The sequence below is a fragment of the Zootoca vivipara genome, chromosome 12, assembly GCF_963506605.1.
Source record: "Zootoca vivipara chromosome 12, rZooViv1.1, whole genome shotgun sequence".
Taxonomy (NCBI): Eukaryota; Metazoa; Chordata; class Lepidosauria; order Squamata; family Lacertidae; genus Zootoca; species Zootoca vivipara.
In genome coordinates, this window is record NC_083287.1 from 37,232,292 (window position 1) to 37,249,111 (window position 16,820).

Genomic DNA, 16,820 nt, shown 5'->3' on the forward strand with positions numbered 1-16,820 from the left:
CACCCCCACCCCACCCCCTTCTTCATCTAGGTTGTGGGTGTTGGAGTGAAATAGTGTTGTTCCTGGAGAGTGATAAACAATACAAAATAATCTATATAGTATTCATTTTCTGAGAGAGGGAAAATAAGCTTTTATACATAAACATGCATGGTCCTAAACTTATGACAGAGCTCTTCAAACCTGAAAATGTAAACAAGAATATTTTCAATATTCTGTATTAAGATGGGATCATATTCATTATATTTTATCTACAAGCTGGCTTGACACACGGGGAAAAGAGGGAAGTCACAAGTCAGACATCTCTTCAGATAACCTTATAGTATTTAACAGCAACATACCAAAAGAGCAACAATTCAAGCAAAAGCCTATTACCCGGTAATTAAATACACTGGCCTATTAGCTTAAGATCCTTTCTAGATTTTTGTTTGGATTGTTCAGTTTCGTTGTTGTATAGGTATCATATTTAAGTTCCAAACCTACTACTTCTCTTATTCATTGTAAAATGTAGTTTCTAAGAAGTGGGGGAAAATATTTCAGTAGAATGTTTTGTTTTATTTATGAACTTTCTTACCATCATCCAGTCCATTGGGATGAAATTTCACTGTTACATCTTAGGACCAGACTATGATAGGTTGTTCAGAATGTTGCATTTTTCAGTAAGTTATGCTATAAAAACAAACAGACAAATATGCATCTATTGCAACATCAGGCAATAGAAAAATATTTTGAGTTTTATGATGAATACAAAATTACTACACAGCACATGCATTTGTTACAATTATAGTCAAGTATGTTGTAAATAAAATGCAGGCTTCGTACTGAAAAACCTATGTATTTGACCTTAAATACGATCCTGAATATAGTGCAGTAGACTTTCGTACTTCAGCCCATAAGAGCAGCATCTATGGTCAACTAAATTTAACAGCAAATTAAGAATACTATTTTTGTGCCATTATAGGTGCAAAATGCAATACCATCAGTCATTGGCTCAGATTGTAGCCAATGACTGTTACTATATGAATAATACAAAATCAAATAAGAACATCCAAGAGTAAATTTAAAAACTTTCAGGACTGCAGATTATCAAACCTTTAAATTATAAAATTCATCAATTTATTTAGATTTAGCTATGTCAAACCCTGTTTCTAATGTGGAGGACTGGAGCATTTTGGCTGAAGGGTGCTCTTTAGTAACTATCTATATAATAATAAAATATATAAATTATGCCATGAGCAAGCACATCAGTGGAGAATCCAAGTTTGTGGTTATAACACAGTGATTGGGAAAGTTCCACTGAAGGCTTTGATTGATGGACTGTAAATGCAAAATCAAAGTTGAATCCTAGAATTACAACAGCTATTTGTTGCCATGGCAGTGTAAGGCAGGTTAAATGTTAAAGATAAGAGAGTATGTGCATAACAAGGAGAGGACCTAACAAAACCTTATTTAAGAACCTATAATAGCCCATTTGAAATTAATGGGGTTTGTGTTCATTTTTCATCATCTCCAAAAATAGCCCTTGTTCTATTCCATGCATTTGCTATCCCGCAATTTTCTACTTCAGTACTGAAGCTAATGATAAATATGTGGAGGGAGGGTAATGAATTTCTGCTATAACAGTATGCTGACTATATCAGTTAATTGTGGGTTCTTGGGTTAAGAAGCAAGCAACTGGCCATGGCAGCTTAATGCAACTGTCTGTTGCAGTGATTTAATGTAGGGAAAGACGGTTATTGGTAGTTTACTGATGAGGAATGCGCTGTTAAAGAAAGAAAGAAAGAAAGAAAGAAAGAAAGAAAGAAAGAAAGAAAGAAAGAAAGAAAGAAAGAAAGAAAGCGTTTTGATGTCCCAAATTAGCAAGCCAGATTTTGCAGTGGAATATACTATTATATATAGATTTCTTCTTTTTTAAATTTTTTTTGAGTTCATTTATTTAGGCATGTTATTTTTTTGCTTCGTATACGAATGGGGATTTATGCCATCTAAATTAGCTTTGTGGGAGAGGGGGACACGTTTTGGCATTTTGGCTTTTCTTTATTGTTAGCTGTGCAGAAACTGCTTGCCTATTGATCAGTGCCCCAACAGTCAGGGCTTAAACAGCTGACATCTGCTTACTCTTGTTACACACACACACACACACACACACACACACACACACACACACACACACGGTAAGGAAACCATTTCAGCCTAATCTACCTCAAATGTGTACATGTAAATGGGGGTCCATCTATTGACCTGTATTCTTTTCAGCCAAGGATTGGTCCACATGGTTTATGAAACTAGGAGGGCTGATTTGAAATGCAGATGTCAAGGCACTGAAGTACACCCTCCCCTCTCCCCCTCCTGCTGTATCTGTCAGGGTGAAAAATGGCTTGCACAAGGGTCAGTCACCCATACTCGCTTAATTACTTTCATTGGACCAACAGAACTGTCACAGGCTGTGGTGGATGCTGGAGCAATTCCTCTTTTAGTCCTCTGTATCCAGGAGCCAGAGATTGCTTTGAGAAGGATTGCTGCTTCCGCGCTCAGTGATGTTTCAAAGCATTCTCCGGAGTTAGCACAGACGGTTGTGGATGCGGGGGCAATTGCTCACTTGGCTCAGATGATCCTCAACCCCGATGCCAAACTAAAGGTACTTTTCAAACTATTCCCCCCCCCCCACGACATGGAACCCATTTTCAGCTGTGATGGCGTGTTGAGAAAAAAACGTATTAATCTCAATGTTGGTTTCTAAAGGACTCTTATCCCAAAAGACACATTGCTAACTTGACTATTGGTAACAAAGTAGAGATCCGGCTGCTTTTAATGTGACTTCTGTATACATAGTGGAAATAACTGGTGGGAAAGGAGTGAACCCGCTCACCTTTAAATGTTGAGATTATTTGGTTTCTAATCAGCAGTACCTATTCAGATATCTGTGATAATTATCCCAAGGGCTAGTCCAAGGTATAGTGGTATTTTCTTTACATTTGAAACCTTCTTAACATTGATTCAATAGGTCTAATATGTAGTCTGAAGTGTTGTAATGGTGTTCTTAAAATGGTAATTCTGCATTCTTAAGCACATGCATTTGGTCATACTTTCATTTCTTTTAGTGGTACTTGGTTCCTACTAAATCAGCTGAGAAACTTGGTACAGGACTGTAGGTTTCTCATAATATATATGTTTTCTTTTTACTGTTTAATTTCATAGCTATTTTCTACAGAAAATCATGACATAATAAACTGGATAGTTATTTAAAGGACCTCAACTTCTTTTGTCTTTTTAAAAATGTGGTATTTTATGCCAATTAACAGCAAATGGCATTTTCCACATGCATGTTTAATTTAAAAAGTTTTTTTAAAAAAATATTGTTATTCCAGATATTAAAATTTAAATGATAACAGCTGATGAAAAATTGTGGGGTCTGTACTTCGTAACTTAAAAGAAAAAAGCAGTTACTTCATGTGTAATGCTTTTAAATGAGACCAATAAACTGCATGTCTTCTGTTTTGAATTTCTTGTAGTATGAGTGCATTTTCTTCCACTCTGATTCCATATTTTATTTACTCAAAACTAGCCCCTCTGAACTCAATAAGACTTTCTTTAAGGAAATGTGGTTTATTTGAGAATTGTATTTTGTTTGTTTGTTGCTGTTACACAGGAGGCCTGTGAGTTTTGTAAAAGTTGTGGGTGGTTTCATTCTTTCACAGCATGAGAGGAAGTTTTATTTCTTTTTATTGTTCTATATGTGTGTGTGCCTCTGTAAAGTGTTTGCCAAATAAGCCAGTTATAAAACAATCCTTCCTATTTACCAGCGTCAGGTGCTCTCAGCTCTCAGCCAGATAGCAAAGCATTCTGTGGATCTGGCAGAAATGGTGGTTGAAGCAGAAATTTTCCCTGTTGTACTCACATGCCTGAAGGACTCGGATGAATATGTCAAGAAAAATGCTGCAACTCTAATTAGAGAGATAGCAAGGCATACGCCTGAGGTAAAACCTTGAGAATGCAAATACAAGGTCATGTTATTAATGTGTATACTTTAAATAAATGTTAAAAATTCCCAGTATTATTCTGTCATTAGGCAAAGTGAAAAGCTCTGTGGAATTTCCATTGGTGGGAAAAAAAGAGAGGAAATGTTTGTTGCTGTTATTGAATGTGTTTGGAATACAAATAGGGAAATGGGCAAAATAGGCTTTCCTTGCTTGTGGGTTTCATTATGGAGAGTATTCTTAACGTTTAGGACACAAAGGAGAGTGTAGGGAAGGCAATTATGAAGTGCGTTTTTTCCTTAAACCACCATTCAGCACACAGATAAGTGCTGTTAAGATCCCTCAAATCAATAGATTTATGCTTGTTTCAGGGTGCGTTGAATTGTGGCCCCTCAGTTTTTGTGACGTGGCCCCTTCAGGATGTCCGATCAGTGTGAAATCCATTTTTAAATATGCTGCCCTAGCAAGATATTAATACTTATATTACCTTTAAAATCCTTATTGTATGCTGATGTGAAAACCTCTGAATTCTACATCATGTTTTTAAGCAGATCTGAGTTAGGCTCAGTGCATGGACTATGGAGTAAAGTAAAAATAAACTGATTCATCTACCTCCATTGAAGTAAATACAGTGAATCACATACTGCATAATTGTCTCACACAGATTCCCTCTGAAACAAATGTGGGGATCCACATGTCAGGTTTGGGACATTACCCCTTACATTTCTTCTGCAAACGTTGCGGAACCTCAATACCCCAAATGCTCCAAAACTTGACTTAAACCCCCCCCCCCAGTGTTCAAATATTATCAACTAGGCTGAGAAGGTTATAAAGAAGCAGAGTGTGGGGGGGGGAGGGCGCTCCCCCCTCTTGTGGCTCGTGAACATTTAGAGCACACTAGGGTCTCATTATTGAGAGCTTTTTATTAATTTAAGCCACAAAACCCCACGTCGAAATCCGATATTCTCATTATTTCAGGTGCTCTGGGGCTTTAGGGAAAAACCCCCAGATGCCACAGGGATAATGTGAGAGGTGCTGCTTTCCGCAGCTCTGGTGCTGCTGGGGGTGGGGGGAGGAGGAAGGATTTGGGGAATCCTTGCTGTAGTCAAAACTTCCTTTGTGCCACAGGAGCACAATCTCCACAGGAGTCCTCGCTCTGCTTCTCAAAGCTCATGCATTTGAAGCAGAGGATTGGGAGGGGGAGGGGCTGGCTGGGTTGCAGGCAGGAGCAGCCTCTGTAGATGAATCTGGTATTGCGCTCCAGCGCTGAGGATTTATTTCTCACCAGGCCTTTTCTCGGATGTAGGATTTGATCTTGAGAGAGTCCTGTTGATACTTGTTCTTCAAAGGACAGCGTACTACATATACACAGTTAGTTTTCCGAAGCGATTCAGCGAACAAAATTGGCATCAAATGATGAAGCCAAATTGAAACAACGCACAGTATTAGTTTCACTGTTTTGCTTTCATTTGTCAGGCTGGCTGGTCTTGTTAAAAATTAAAGCAGCGCACAGCCCCTTGTATGACTTTAAATGCTAGCCGGAGAGGCGGCTATTAAATATTGGAAAGCAGATTTTATTTGTCTTCAACTGAGTTGCTCGAGTAAAAAGCCCTTGCCTTGAAATAGGAAAGAATAAATGACTTTATTTATTTATCTGAGGGATTTATAACCCTCCCTGCCATAAAAATTACGAGGGCAGTTACAAAATTTAGAAACGCGGCAAAATAAATTGAAAATGTACAAGTTTTAAAATATACTAAAACTGTAAAAAAAAGCAGGAGCGGTATGAAACCCATAAGCCCCACCAATATAAACAGACGAAACTGAAGTAAAATAAAAATTTAAAAGTCTTTGCCTGGTGCCCAAATGACATCCATATACATGTTGGCAAATAGGTCTGGTGTCAGCCCCCAGCATGGTGAGGCAAATGCCAGGTCCACTGCTGCTGACATCAGCGTCCATATGTATCTGTGTGTGTGTGTGTGTGTGTGTGTGTGTGTGTGTGTGTGTGTGTGTATATATATATATATATATATATATATATATATATATATATATAAGCACAGCACCTTGCAAAAGAACCACGAGGCGAGGAAGCTGTAGCCACCATATTAATACCCCCAGAATCCCTCCACCTTCTGAGTGGGGCCCAGATCTGGGGAAATTTCTGAGGAAATTAAGTTGGTGGTGGCTGCAGATGCCTCACTTGATGTTTCTCTGTTGCTCACACGTACCGTCAGGTACGTTCGCAGGTGCCCAACCTTAGCAGTACTACGGGGACCACTCTGGGGACCACTGCCCAGAACCCCTACAAACCTGGCACCCTTCTGGAGGTGAGCCTTCCTGGGGACAGCATTCTGTAATCAGAGCATCTCCAATGTAAAGACCCTTTCCCCATTAGCCATCCACAAAACAGGATGGGCAGGGTACCCCAGAAAAGGGTCTCTGATGAGGCTCTCATTTTAGATAGACAGACATATGTGGAGATAGGTGTTTTTTTAAATGTCTCTTTGAAGGATTCTTCACTGTGATAAGAGTATAGACTTCAGTGGAACTTTAAATAAATTTGTGCAGGCTAAGCTTCCATGAATATCATGGGTATAGCTACCTAACCCCCCCCAAAAAAAAAAATCAAGTAAGCAATTAAAAATACTTAACTGACCAAATCTGTCACAGATAACTCAATTCTGCCCAGCCCCCATATAGCCAGCCCCTTCTAAAATAAATCCTGGCTACACCCATGATGAATATAATTTCTCAGCGGTGAAACATGTTCACTAACTGCTACAGTATTCTGCTTTTAGAGACTGTTTCGAAAAAAGAGAACACAGTTGCTGGGGACGCATTGCATCACTGATCCAAAAGCTCTGATGGCTTTTGGTTTGCTTTGCAAGCACACTTCAAGGTGCTGATTTTAACCTATATAAGGTCTTGGATTAAACAGTTCCAGACAGCTATGTCTATAGTTTCCTCTCCTAGTTTGGTTATAATTTAAGTTAGAAGGCGAATGCATGCTTGGAGATCTGGGTTCAAGCTCCCAGATGGCTGTGAAATTCACATATGTGGCTTTTGGCCTCATTGCCTAACCTACCTGGTAGGATTGTTGTAAATACAAAATTGAGAAACTCTGTGGATGTCATGTTGAGCTCCTTAGAGAAAAGGCAGGGTGGCAATGTGATAAATTAAATCTGGCAATTCTGTCTGTGTGGTGAAAGCATATTCTTGATGGCCTCTTTCCAATTACCTCCTCTTGGATACATGCCAAAGCCAGAGAATGAATATTTTCTGGAAGTATTTGGGGTGCGGGCAAGATCCTATTTAGGCTAATTTAAAGGTCAAGATTACTATTGAGTGAGTTCTCTCTTGGTGGGGGATGAAAATCAAAAACTAAAAATGCTAAATGAGTATCGTATCAGGTTTAAATAATCTTCATCCAGTTTTCTTAGGACTCCAGTGGTGACTCAACACACCTTCGCTTACCAGGGTTCTTGGGAAAGTTCACCCTTTAAAAAGGAAGCAAGGCTCTGAATGCTGAACCAAGAGCATTCATTCTGTGCTCAGAATGTTCAGCTTTTCATTCATTTGCCCATGATAAATTTGACTTAATCCTTCCCATCCCCAATTGGCCATGTCTTTTTGAAAAAAAATAGAGTAATTTGGAAAGAAGTTGTGGCAAGAAAGAGATGACACTAAAGAGCAGGTCAGTGGGAGAAAGAATAGGATCCTCAGGATCCTATCCCCACACAAGCTTTTTCCATAGCTCTGCTTTAATTCCACAGACAATTTAATTTTCAAACTTTGCTTGATAAGACACAGTGCACATGTAGACACCCAGGAATGTGAACAGGCCTGCATTTATTGTATAGGCATAGTCCTAAATGTTTGAATGTGCTTAATCCCACTGAAATAAATTTAGGCTTGCCTTACTCTTTATTAGGAAGTATATCAAGCACTTCCATAGCTCAGTGGTAGAGCAACTCCTGACGTGTCCAGATAGGGCTGGGGAAGATTCCTGTCCGAAACCCTGGAGAAGTGCTGCCAGTCACTGTAGATAGCACAGACATAGATGAACCAATATTCATATAGGTCGTCGCTTATGCACATATCTTGAACAGAAGGGGTATTTATACGCCTGTGGGTGACAGTGGTTTACACCCTACGCCATAACTCCTTATGTGTTGCATATGTAACGATGTATTTACATATACACCCCTATGGTGTGTGTGCAGCACTGCTCTTCCACTAAAGCAAATAGGAAAGTCTTTGTGGACCAAAACCTCTGAATCCACGAGAAAAATCAAATCTAGCTGCTCACTTACAAATCAATACATCCCAATGCTTACTAGTAAGCTCGTCTTCAGCTGCACCCTAAGATTTCTGTGGAGCAAAATGGGTTTGCCCTGGTTGCTAGGGCCAGAAGAACAGGAATGATGAACCTATTCCACTCCTGATATTGTGAATTCAGCCCTATGGCCAATAGTCAGGGATGATGGGAGTTATAGTTCAGTAACACTTGGAGGGCCACGGTTTCTCCATCCCTTTAGTGGAAGACTGCATTGTATTATACTTTGCTACTTTTAATACATCTGTAAGCATCTGTTTAGCATATAATGTGGCTGATTAACCACTAGGGGCTTCTTCAGCTCAATTATATCCGTATGAATAGAATGGCTCATTTTTTATAAAAAATTTTTGGGGTGTGCATCATCAATAGGGATGGAGTCACTTGGCCATAGAGTGCTTGCACTGTTTGACAGTTACTTGAAATCCTTTCTGATTTATCTGTTTTCAGCTTTCACAACTCATAGTGAATGCAGGGGGAGTTGCTGCTGTCATTGACTGTGTTGGTTGCTGCAAAGGAAATGTTAGACTTCCTGGTATCATGATGCTGGGCTATGTGGCAGCTCATTCAGAGAACCTGGCCATGGCAGTGATCATTTCAAAGGTTAGTTCTTGCTGGTTGCTATAATCATAATGAGATTCTGAGAAGGTGATGCAGATGCACATGGCTGTGCAGGCTAGGTGTCACAACAATGTGTTCATCAGACTGGTGACGATGCTGAAGACAAAGAATGCAAGTTTGTTTTTCATAAACGTTTTGATCCCCTGATAGCCATGAGGTTCACTGGGTGTCTTTGGGCTAGTCACTATCTCTTAGGTAGCCCATGTGCACTTTTTGGAGTCCCTTGAAGGATAGGTGGGATATGAATGGCTTGCATCCAGTGGTGGCTTTATCTTGGTGGAAAATGCTTCCTTTCAGTTAAGGTGGAACGCCCAATTTTAGCCTATCACTCCATTTCCACTTAAGTTCCACCTGAAAAGCTGCTTCTGAAGAATCATGGACCCTCCAGAACAGTATGGAGTTTGTTACAGAGGATTATGTTGGATAGGTGAGGTTGGCAAAAATCTGGATTGTACAATTGGAAGCCCTATCTGCTAAGGCAAAGCCGCCATAGGATGCAACCCAATGTAAACAAACAAACAAAACAAACATAAATCTCATGTACCCTCATGACACAATGGGAAAAGCAACTGAATACAGTGGTGCCTCGCTAGACGAATGCCTTGTAAGACGAATTTTTCGCTTAACGAAGAGATTTTTCTAGCGGAGGTTGCCTCGCAAGACGAATTCGTTTTACAAAAAATTCGTCTAGCGAATCGCGGTTTCCCATAGGAATGCATTGAAATTCAATTAATGCGTTCCTATGGGCAAAAATAAAATAAATTTCAATGCATTCCTATGGGATTCGCTAGACGAATTTTACGTTATACGAATTGACCCGTGGAACAAATTAAATTCGTCTAGCGAGGCACCATATAGGCTAGCTACTGATTCAAACATCTTGGATATTTTTCATGAACTGTAGGACAGGGATGAAAATAACATTTCACACTTCAACTGGAATTCTTCTTTCATTATGTAATCTAAACACAATTAGATACCAGCCTTGCTGGTTTCAATGGCTCTTGCTTCCAGAAGAATGAACTTTGTATCCCACTTATAATCTATTCATAAAAATTCTAAGTTGTATTTAAAAGATTATGTGTAAAATCTTTAGAAAAAAGGTGTTTGTTTAATCCCAATGTAGAAAGAATATTTTTAGCACAATTCTGCCAGAGTTAAACATTTCTAAATCCTGTTTATTTCAAAGGGAGAGTTATGCACATATTTAATTCTCCCTCTCGCTCTCCCCCCATGTGTATTTGAGAAAAAGAGAGAGAGAGTGTGTGTCCATGTGAAATCAGTGTCTACATATGGCTGGATTGTGCCTTTGTTTATTTAATAACCCATTTTTTATAAAAAATACCATAGAGATAATGATGTTCAGAGTTATTTGGGGAGCATTAAAGAAATCAGAAAGAAATTCAGTGTTAAAAATGTCATTGAAATATGATAACTACCGGTATGTCTACTTAAAGGTAGGGTGTTTTTGTTTCTAAAGCAAAAAAAAATCACTTGAATGTATTAATTTGTGTTCCATAAACAGAGTTATGCTCTTACTCATTGTGCCTGGAATGCAATGGAATAGCAGAGCCTTGGGTTTTGTTTTTTGTTTTTAAGAAAGGTTATGGATTAGTTTGCTAGCACAGTCTTGCATTTTCATGAGATGCTAATTGAGTTGTTTTTCCAAATGGTAGAAACAAAATTGGCAAATGGCTTCTTAGAATAAATATTTGATGTCTCACTTTAAATTTCTTCAAAATAAGAATTTATAAAACAAACATGTACCTGCTTTGCTCCTGCTGTGGTACATTTAAAGTGTGTGTGGTGGTGGTGAGGAATTTAATGCTGCAAAAAAATGAAACACATTTATGCTCTATATTCCATCATGAAATGTCTTGCAGTTTTGAACCCTTGTGAATGCTCTTCTATTTTGGTTTTCCTGAATTGCTTTATTTGAAATGACCAGACTGCTAAGCAAGCTTTTGTGTCTGAGATGAGGGTTGCTAGATAACCTGACAGTGAGGAAGGAAATGTAATATTTCACTGCATTGTGAGCAATATAGTTACTGATGCTATTGTGTCTCCCTCTCCCTTAAAAAATGTATCAAATGGTTCCTGGTGGATAGTAGACTGTATTGATGTTGTTGTTTTTTAAAAAAACAACCCCAAAGTGTTCTAATTATAAAATTGTCAGGACTAAAAGGCAATCTGACTGATGAAAGTTCCAATATACATCTGTAAGGGTCAATGCTCACATTAATAATAACTTGTTAGTTGCGTTTAACTGCATTGTGTGGAGCAAATGAAGGAAAGCAAGTAAAAAGGACCTAAATATCTAAACGATTCCTGCTTGGAGTGGTGGAAGAAAGAACCCTGCTCCCTCCAAGCATTATGGCTGTCCCCCATCCATTCATTTATGAGAGGCTTGTGTGGCAGCCTCGTGCAAGTCTTACTGAAATGAACGGAGGGGGCACAGAGGCAGTGCTTGGTTGCTTTCCAGGAAACCTGGGAAAGAAACCTGAAACCCTGGAATTTCAGTGCCTGATAAAAGCGCCAGCTTTGCTTTCTGCTTTCTGCCTGAACTGTGGCACCTGCTCTCTGAATCCTTTGGAAAAGCAATAAACGTGTCAGCTCTAACAGCCCTTATCTCTGAGAAATTTGCAGATTTAATATTCTTCTGATGCTTAAATATGTAGCATTCAGGAGTAATCCTTGCAGACGGTGCAAGTGACAGAGTCTTCATAGGTGCTATGAGTTGAGAATGTATAAATAAGGGAAAGGGAGAAGCTTTTTATTCTATCCCCTCCCTCCCTAGCAATCCTTGCAAGGTTCTCCACACACAGCCTGGATTTATAGTGTTTTGTGCTTTTGATTAATACCACAGGGGGTTCCACAGCTGGCAGTGTGCTTGTCAGAAGAGCCAGAAGATCATATTAAGGCAGCAGCTGCCTGGTCTTTGGGACAGATTGGGAGACACACTCCGGAACATGCCCGTGCTGTTGCAGTAGCAAATGTCTTGCCTGTACTGCTTTCGCTGTATATGTCACCTGAAAGTTCAGAAGATCTTCAAGTCAAAGTAAGTAGATTTGCCTGACAAATCTAGAAAACAAATAACGTTAGATTATGGGCTAGCAACCAGTTTGGTGCTAAGGTAGTAGATTTCCGGGAATGGGTGGCAATTTGCTTACCCTGCCTGGGAATATATAGTAAGCCAAATGGCTGCTGCTAAATTGCATAGATCCGTTAGCACAATTTATCATTTTATCAAACTACAATTGGTGGATGTGCCAGGCTGTTTTAAAGGTACAATATTCTCATTTAGAGACCTTCTGCTTCAACCATACCATCCCCATAGGCTGTGATTCAAGCTACATATGTGAAAGCAAGTATCACTATGAAATAGGAACCTGCTGTAGTTACAGCAAGTCAGTTTATTTGCTCATCTGGCCCAGTATTGTCTGTTGTGTTTGGCAGCTTCTCCCTAAGGTCTTAGGCAAGCATCACCCACTACCTTATCCTTTTAACTAGGGATGCTGGAGTCAGGTGCTCTTCTACTGAGTTGCAGTCCCACCCACTCAGTGGGACATGGCCAATTTATACATTAGTGCAGCACTGGAAGAGCCATTTTCCCATGGCTGCTTCCCATGCAACTTTAGTATCAATGGGCCACATAACGTACTGTAGTTTCTTTTGATGTGAGCATCTCCTAGACCTCCAAAGGTGGTGTTTGCATGTAAAGGAAACACATTGTTTGGTTCAGCCATCTTGTTCCTCCGTTGGTGTGCACTATATATGCCTTAGAATGAGGTGGTAAGAGTCCTGAGGTGTTAGAGTAGATTACCACTTTAGACTATGTGAAAACAAAACTCCTTGCAGATGGAAAACTAGTCTACCAGGAAGAAAACTTCAGCTGTGCTTGCTTTCTGCTTGAAAGTGATTTGTTTTAAATTTCAGAAAATGGTATTTCAGAGAACATTCAGAAATGTCATTTCCCCCCACCTGTAATCTGAAATGGTACAGTCCATTCTGTTCCATCAGGATTCCACCACCTTCCTTCTGCTTTACGCAGTGGCCAGGACATTGCCAGAGAAGCACAGGGTGAAGCTATATGGAAGTGGCTCCCCCCAGTGTTTCAGTAGCATATCAATTGGGCCTTACCTCCAAGGAAAAAATATAGTTAAGATCAGAGCGTTCGTATTTACTGTTTCTGCTGTACAGGATATGACATAATATTGTCTGAGTCATGGAAAGTTTGGGGGCCTCTCTAGGTTTTTGCTTCCTTTTGAGGATAGCAGCTGGAGTGTAAAGTGTAAATCAACTTACTTAGAAGTGAGCAGGCTGGGGAGTGACACATGGAAAGTAACAAAGAGCGTAAGTTGCACTCTCACGTAGGAAACATTTGGAGCCACACAAGCAAGAGTCCACCAATCTGTTCTCCTCCTCTCTCCTGTTTCTCTCTTCTGGCTCTGCCTTTCTTAAGCTCCATTTGCTACTGTAGGTTTGTGCACACATACCTTCCCAGATGGTCAGCCATCCAAGGAGCTACAAATCATGCCTCTCTGAAACCAGGAGTCATAATTCATTCCAAGCACAGGAGAACCATGAGGGGAAATCTCTTATTACAGCAAGGGCTTCCTGAATTTTCTTGGCCTTTTCCACAGCTGGGGCTATGGCATGGGATAAACCTGTGCAAAGCACAGCTTCTAGCTGCTTTTTGAGGTAGCTGCCTGTCAGTTGTGGTAGCTGATTATTTCTATTCATTTTATTTCAGCTTTTTATATACTACGTAATCATTGAAGTTTCTAAGCTGTGTATATAAAATGGCAAAAACCTTACAGTGACTAGAATAAATTGAAATTAATTAGAAAAAGATGAAACTGCCTTAAAATGCCTGCTGGAATAGAAAGGTCTGTGTCAAGCATCTCAGCTGGGAGGGAGTTCCACAAAATCAGCCCCATAATACTGAATGCATGCTTTCTAGTTATCACAAGCCATGCATCTGAACCATGGGGGACCACTAACAAGAGCCTTCACTGATGATCTCAGTGATTGGGCAGGAATATAAGGAACAAGGTGTTCCTTAAGGCTTAAGGTACCTGAGACCCAAGTTGTTAAGACCCTTGTAAATTAATATAGGACCCTTGAACTTGGCCTGGTAACATATGGGCAGCTAGTATTAGCTGAACCATGGGGTACCACTAACAAGAGCCTTCACTGATGATCTCAGTGATTGGGCAGGGATATAAGGAACCAGGTGTTCCTTAAGGTACCCGAGACCCAAGTTGTTAAGACCCTTGTAAATTAATATGGGACCCTTGAACTTGGTAACATGGGCAGCTAGTGTTAGCTTTTATGCTCTGGAATTAGCTGTTAGTAGTAGTCTCCTCACCAGCAGCCTATCCACAGCATTTTGCACTAGCAGGAGCTCCCAGACCATGTCCCAAGGATAGCCCTACATAGAGTTCATTGCAATAATCAAGTCTTGAGGTTGCATGACTCACTGTGCCCAGGTCATCACTGTTGGCAGCATTCACAGCTGCAGGGGGCAGTGGAGGAGGAGGAGGGTGGTGTCAGTGCTACCTGCCCATGCTGACTGCTGGAATCTGTACAGATCAGGGAGGTCTGAGTTTCTTGGTGACCAAGTAAGCATCATATCATCCACAGGGTAGAGGGGACTAGCCCAGGCCTTGATGCATTTACATGCTTAGGTAATTTGAAAGTTCTCCGCACCCTGATCCATATGTAAGCTGGTTTACAAGCTGTGATGCTGCGCTGCACTGTGCAAAAGCACATGAGACTGGATGCTAGTCTGATTAATGCAAGGGAAGTCATTTGGCCCTGCAACGCTGGGCGTTGGCCATGCCTCTTTCCTGCACCAGGTTGGTGTCAGCTATTGGCACTGCTGCATCAGCACTGGGGCAAGTGTTTCTCAGCTTAAAAAAGAAGAAGATATATGCCGGTATTTATAACATGTCAGCTCCCATACCAAGGATCTGAGTCCTCTCCCCGCATCCCTACTTTATCACTGGAAAAGGCTCTCCTCTACCTGCTGCGTTCTATGTTTGTTTACTTTGTCGTAGGCTGTCTTATAAATAAGACAAGGATGTGTTTGCTTAAAGAAAAACATAACTCTATTACAATATGCCAGAAGTTCAAAATATGTGTCAGCAGCTGCAGTATGTGAAATGGCAGGCTGTGCCCAGCACAGTGCCTTTCCGTTTGTGAAAGGTGTGAATGCATTTCACGCATCTCAGCATCGAGGCCATGGCACACTGGGAGAGGACATCAACCCCCAACCACCCCACCCCAGTACTGCAATCCTGATGAATAAAACCCTCCTCTGAAGCTACTATTCCACCTGGGAGGATGAAGTTGCCACTGGTGTCAACGGCAGCTTTGGAAATTGCCTTATGGCGGTTCAGACCCTCTCTCCCTCTGGCCCAGTATTGCTTATTCTGACTAAAAGCAGTCTTCAGGGATCAAGCAGAAAACTTCCCCACCACCTTCTACATGACCCTTTTACCTAAAACACTCATTATTTAATCTGTACCCTTCTGTATGCCAAGTATGAGCTATGGACCCACCCCTCTTGTGCTGACCTGCGTTGCCAACTTTTGATTTCAGAAATGCTGGTTTCAGTGTATGGGTGGAGACTGGTAGAATCTGATAGGCGCTAGAGATGCATCCAGCCACCGCTTTCAGAAATTCTAAGTTTCCACAGATCCTTGGGAAGGAGCCAAACCCTGTAGAATGACGTCTCCAGAAACTCATGCTTTTAAGTCTAAAACAGCAACAAGGACTAGAAAACAGGAGGTATTCCTGATAATTTGCAGGAATTTGAGCGTATACAGAGGTCTACTGCAAAAGGCAGAGAGGGGGTACAGAAAGAGGGGTTAGGTAGGTGGGTCTATCCTGATAACATTGGTGCAAGCTTCCCTGAGAAATTGGTGCAGCAAGGCTGGGAGAGGCACATGGGAGCTGAGTGATGTCACTCGGTCTCAGTGTTGCATATGATGCTGCTTGAACTGTTGTGGCATAAAGGATATATGAACAAATGGAATTGCCTTACATTGAGCAACACCATTAGTCTATCTAGTGCAGGACTTTCTACTCTGACCAGTAGCGGCTACCTAGGGATTGGTCTCTGTGGTACAACATGTCAGTGCATCTGGCTGTTAACCAGAAGGTTGGTGGTTTGAACCCACCCAGGGACGGCTGTGGACAGGATTCCTGCATTGCAGAGCATTGGACTAGATGACCCTTGGGGTCCCTTCCAACTCTACAATTCTGTGATTCTATTATGCCATAGCTACCAAGTTTTCCCTTTTCTCGCGAGGAAGCCTATTCAGCATAAGGGAAAATCCCTTAAAAAAAGGGATAACTTGGCAGCTATGTATTATGCCCTCCCACCAAAAGTCAAAGAGAATAACAATTACCAGACCTTTAGAAGGCATCTCAAGGCAGCCCTGTTTAGGGAAGCTTTTAATGTTTGATGGATTTCTGTATTTTAGTGTTTTGTTGGAGGCCGCCCAGAGTGGCTGGGGGAACCCGGCCAGATGGGCGGGGTATAAATAATAAATTATTATTATTATTATTATTATTATTATTATTATTATTATTGAACCCCGAACCTTATATTTGTGTGTGTGTGTGCTCTATTACCGCCGACCTACAGCACTCCCCCAGACATCTAAAATTATGGTTTGGATTAGCTGCCCATTTCCTTGATGTCCTTGATGTATTTGAATTCATGCCTCTCATTTCAAATACAGCGTTCTCATTTAATTGAATGGTGAATGTTAGTTAACCACACAAAGGGCTTAAACAACCAGCCGTGGTGTGTCTGCCTTTAAAACTCCTTGAATGGGAAGCTGGATACAAGCTGTTAGTCATTGTAGCAT

The 16,820-nt window shown here is 40.7% G+C and overlaps 1 protein-coding gene across 1 annotated transcript in view; it reads left to right on the forward strand.

Annotated features, from left to right (window-relative positions):
- The window catches only part of SPAG6 (sperm associated antigen 6), a 59,762-nt gene that overhangs the window by 27,431 nt on the left and 15,511 nt on the right, over positions 1-16,820 (forward strand). The window contains exons 5-8 of the mRNA XM_035130051.2: positions 2,430-2,635; positions 3,801-3,974; positions 8,767-8,919; positions 11,804-11,995. Of these exons, the coding sequence (XP_034985942.1) occupies positions 2,430-2,635; positions 3,801-3,974; positions 8,767-8,919; positions 11,804-11,995 (725 nt within the window). The remainder of the gene's footprint in view (positions 1-2,429; positions 2,636-3,800; positions 3,975-8,766; positions 8,920-11,803; positions 11,996-16,820) is intronic.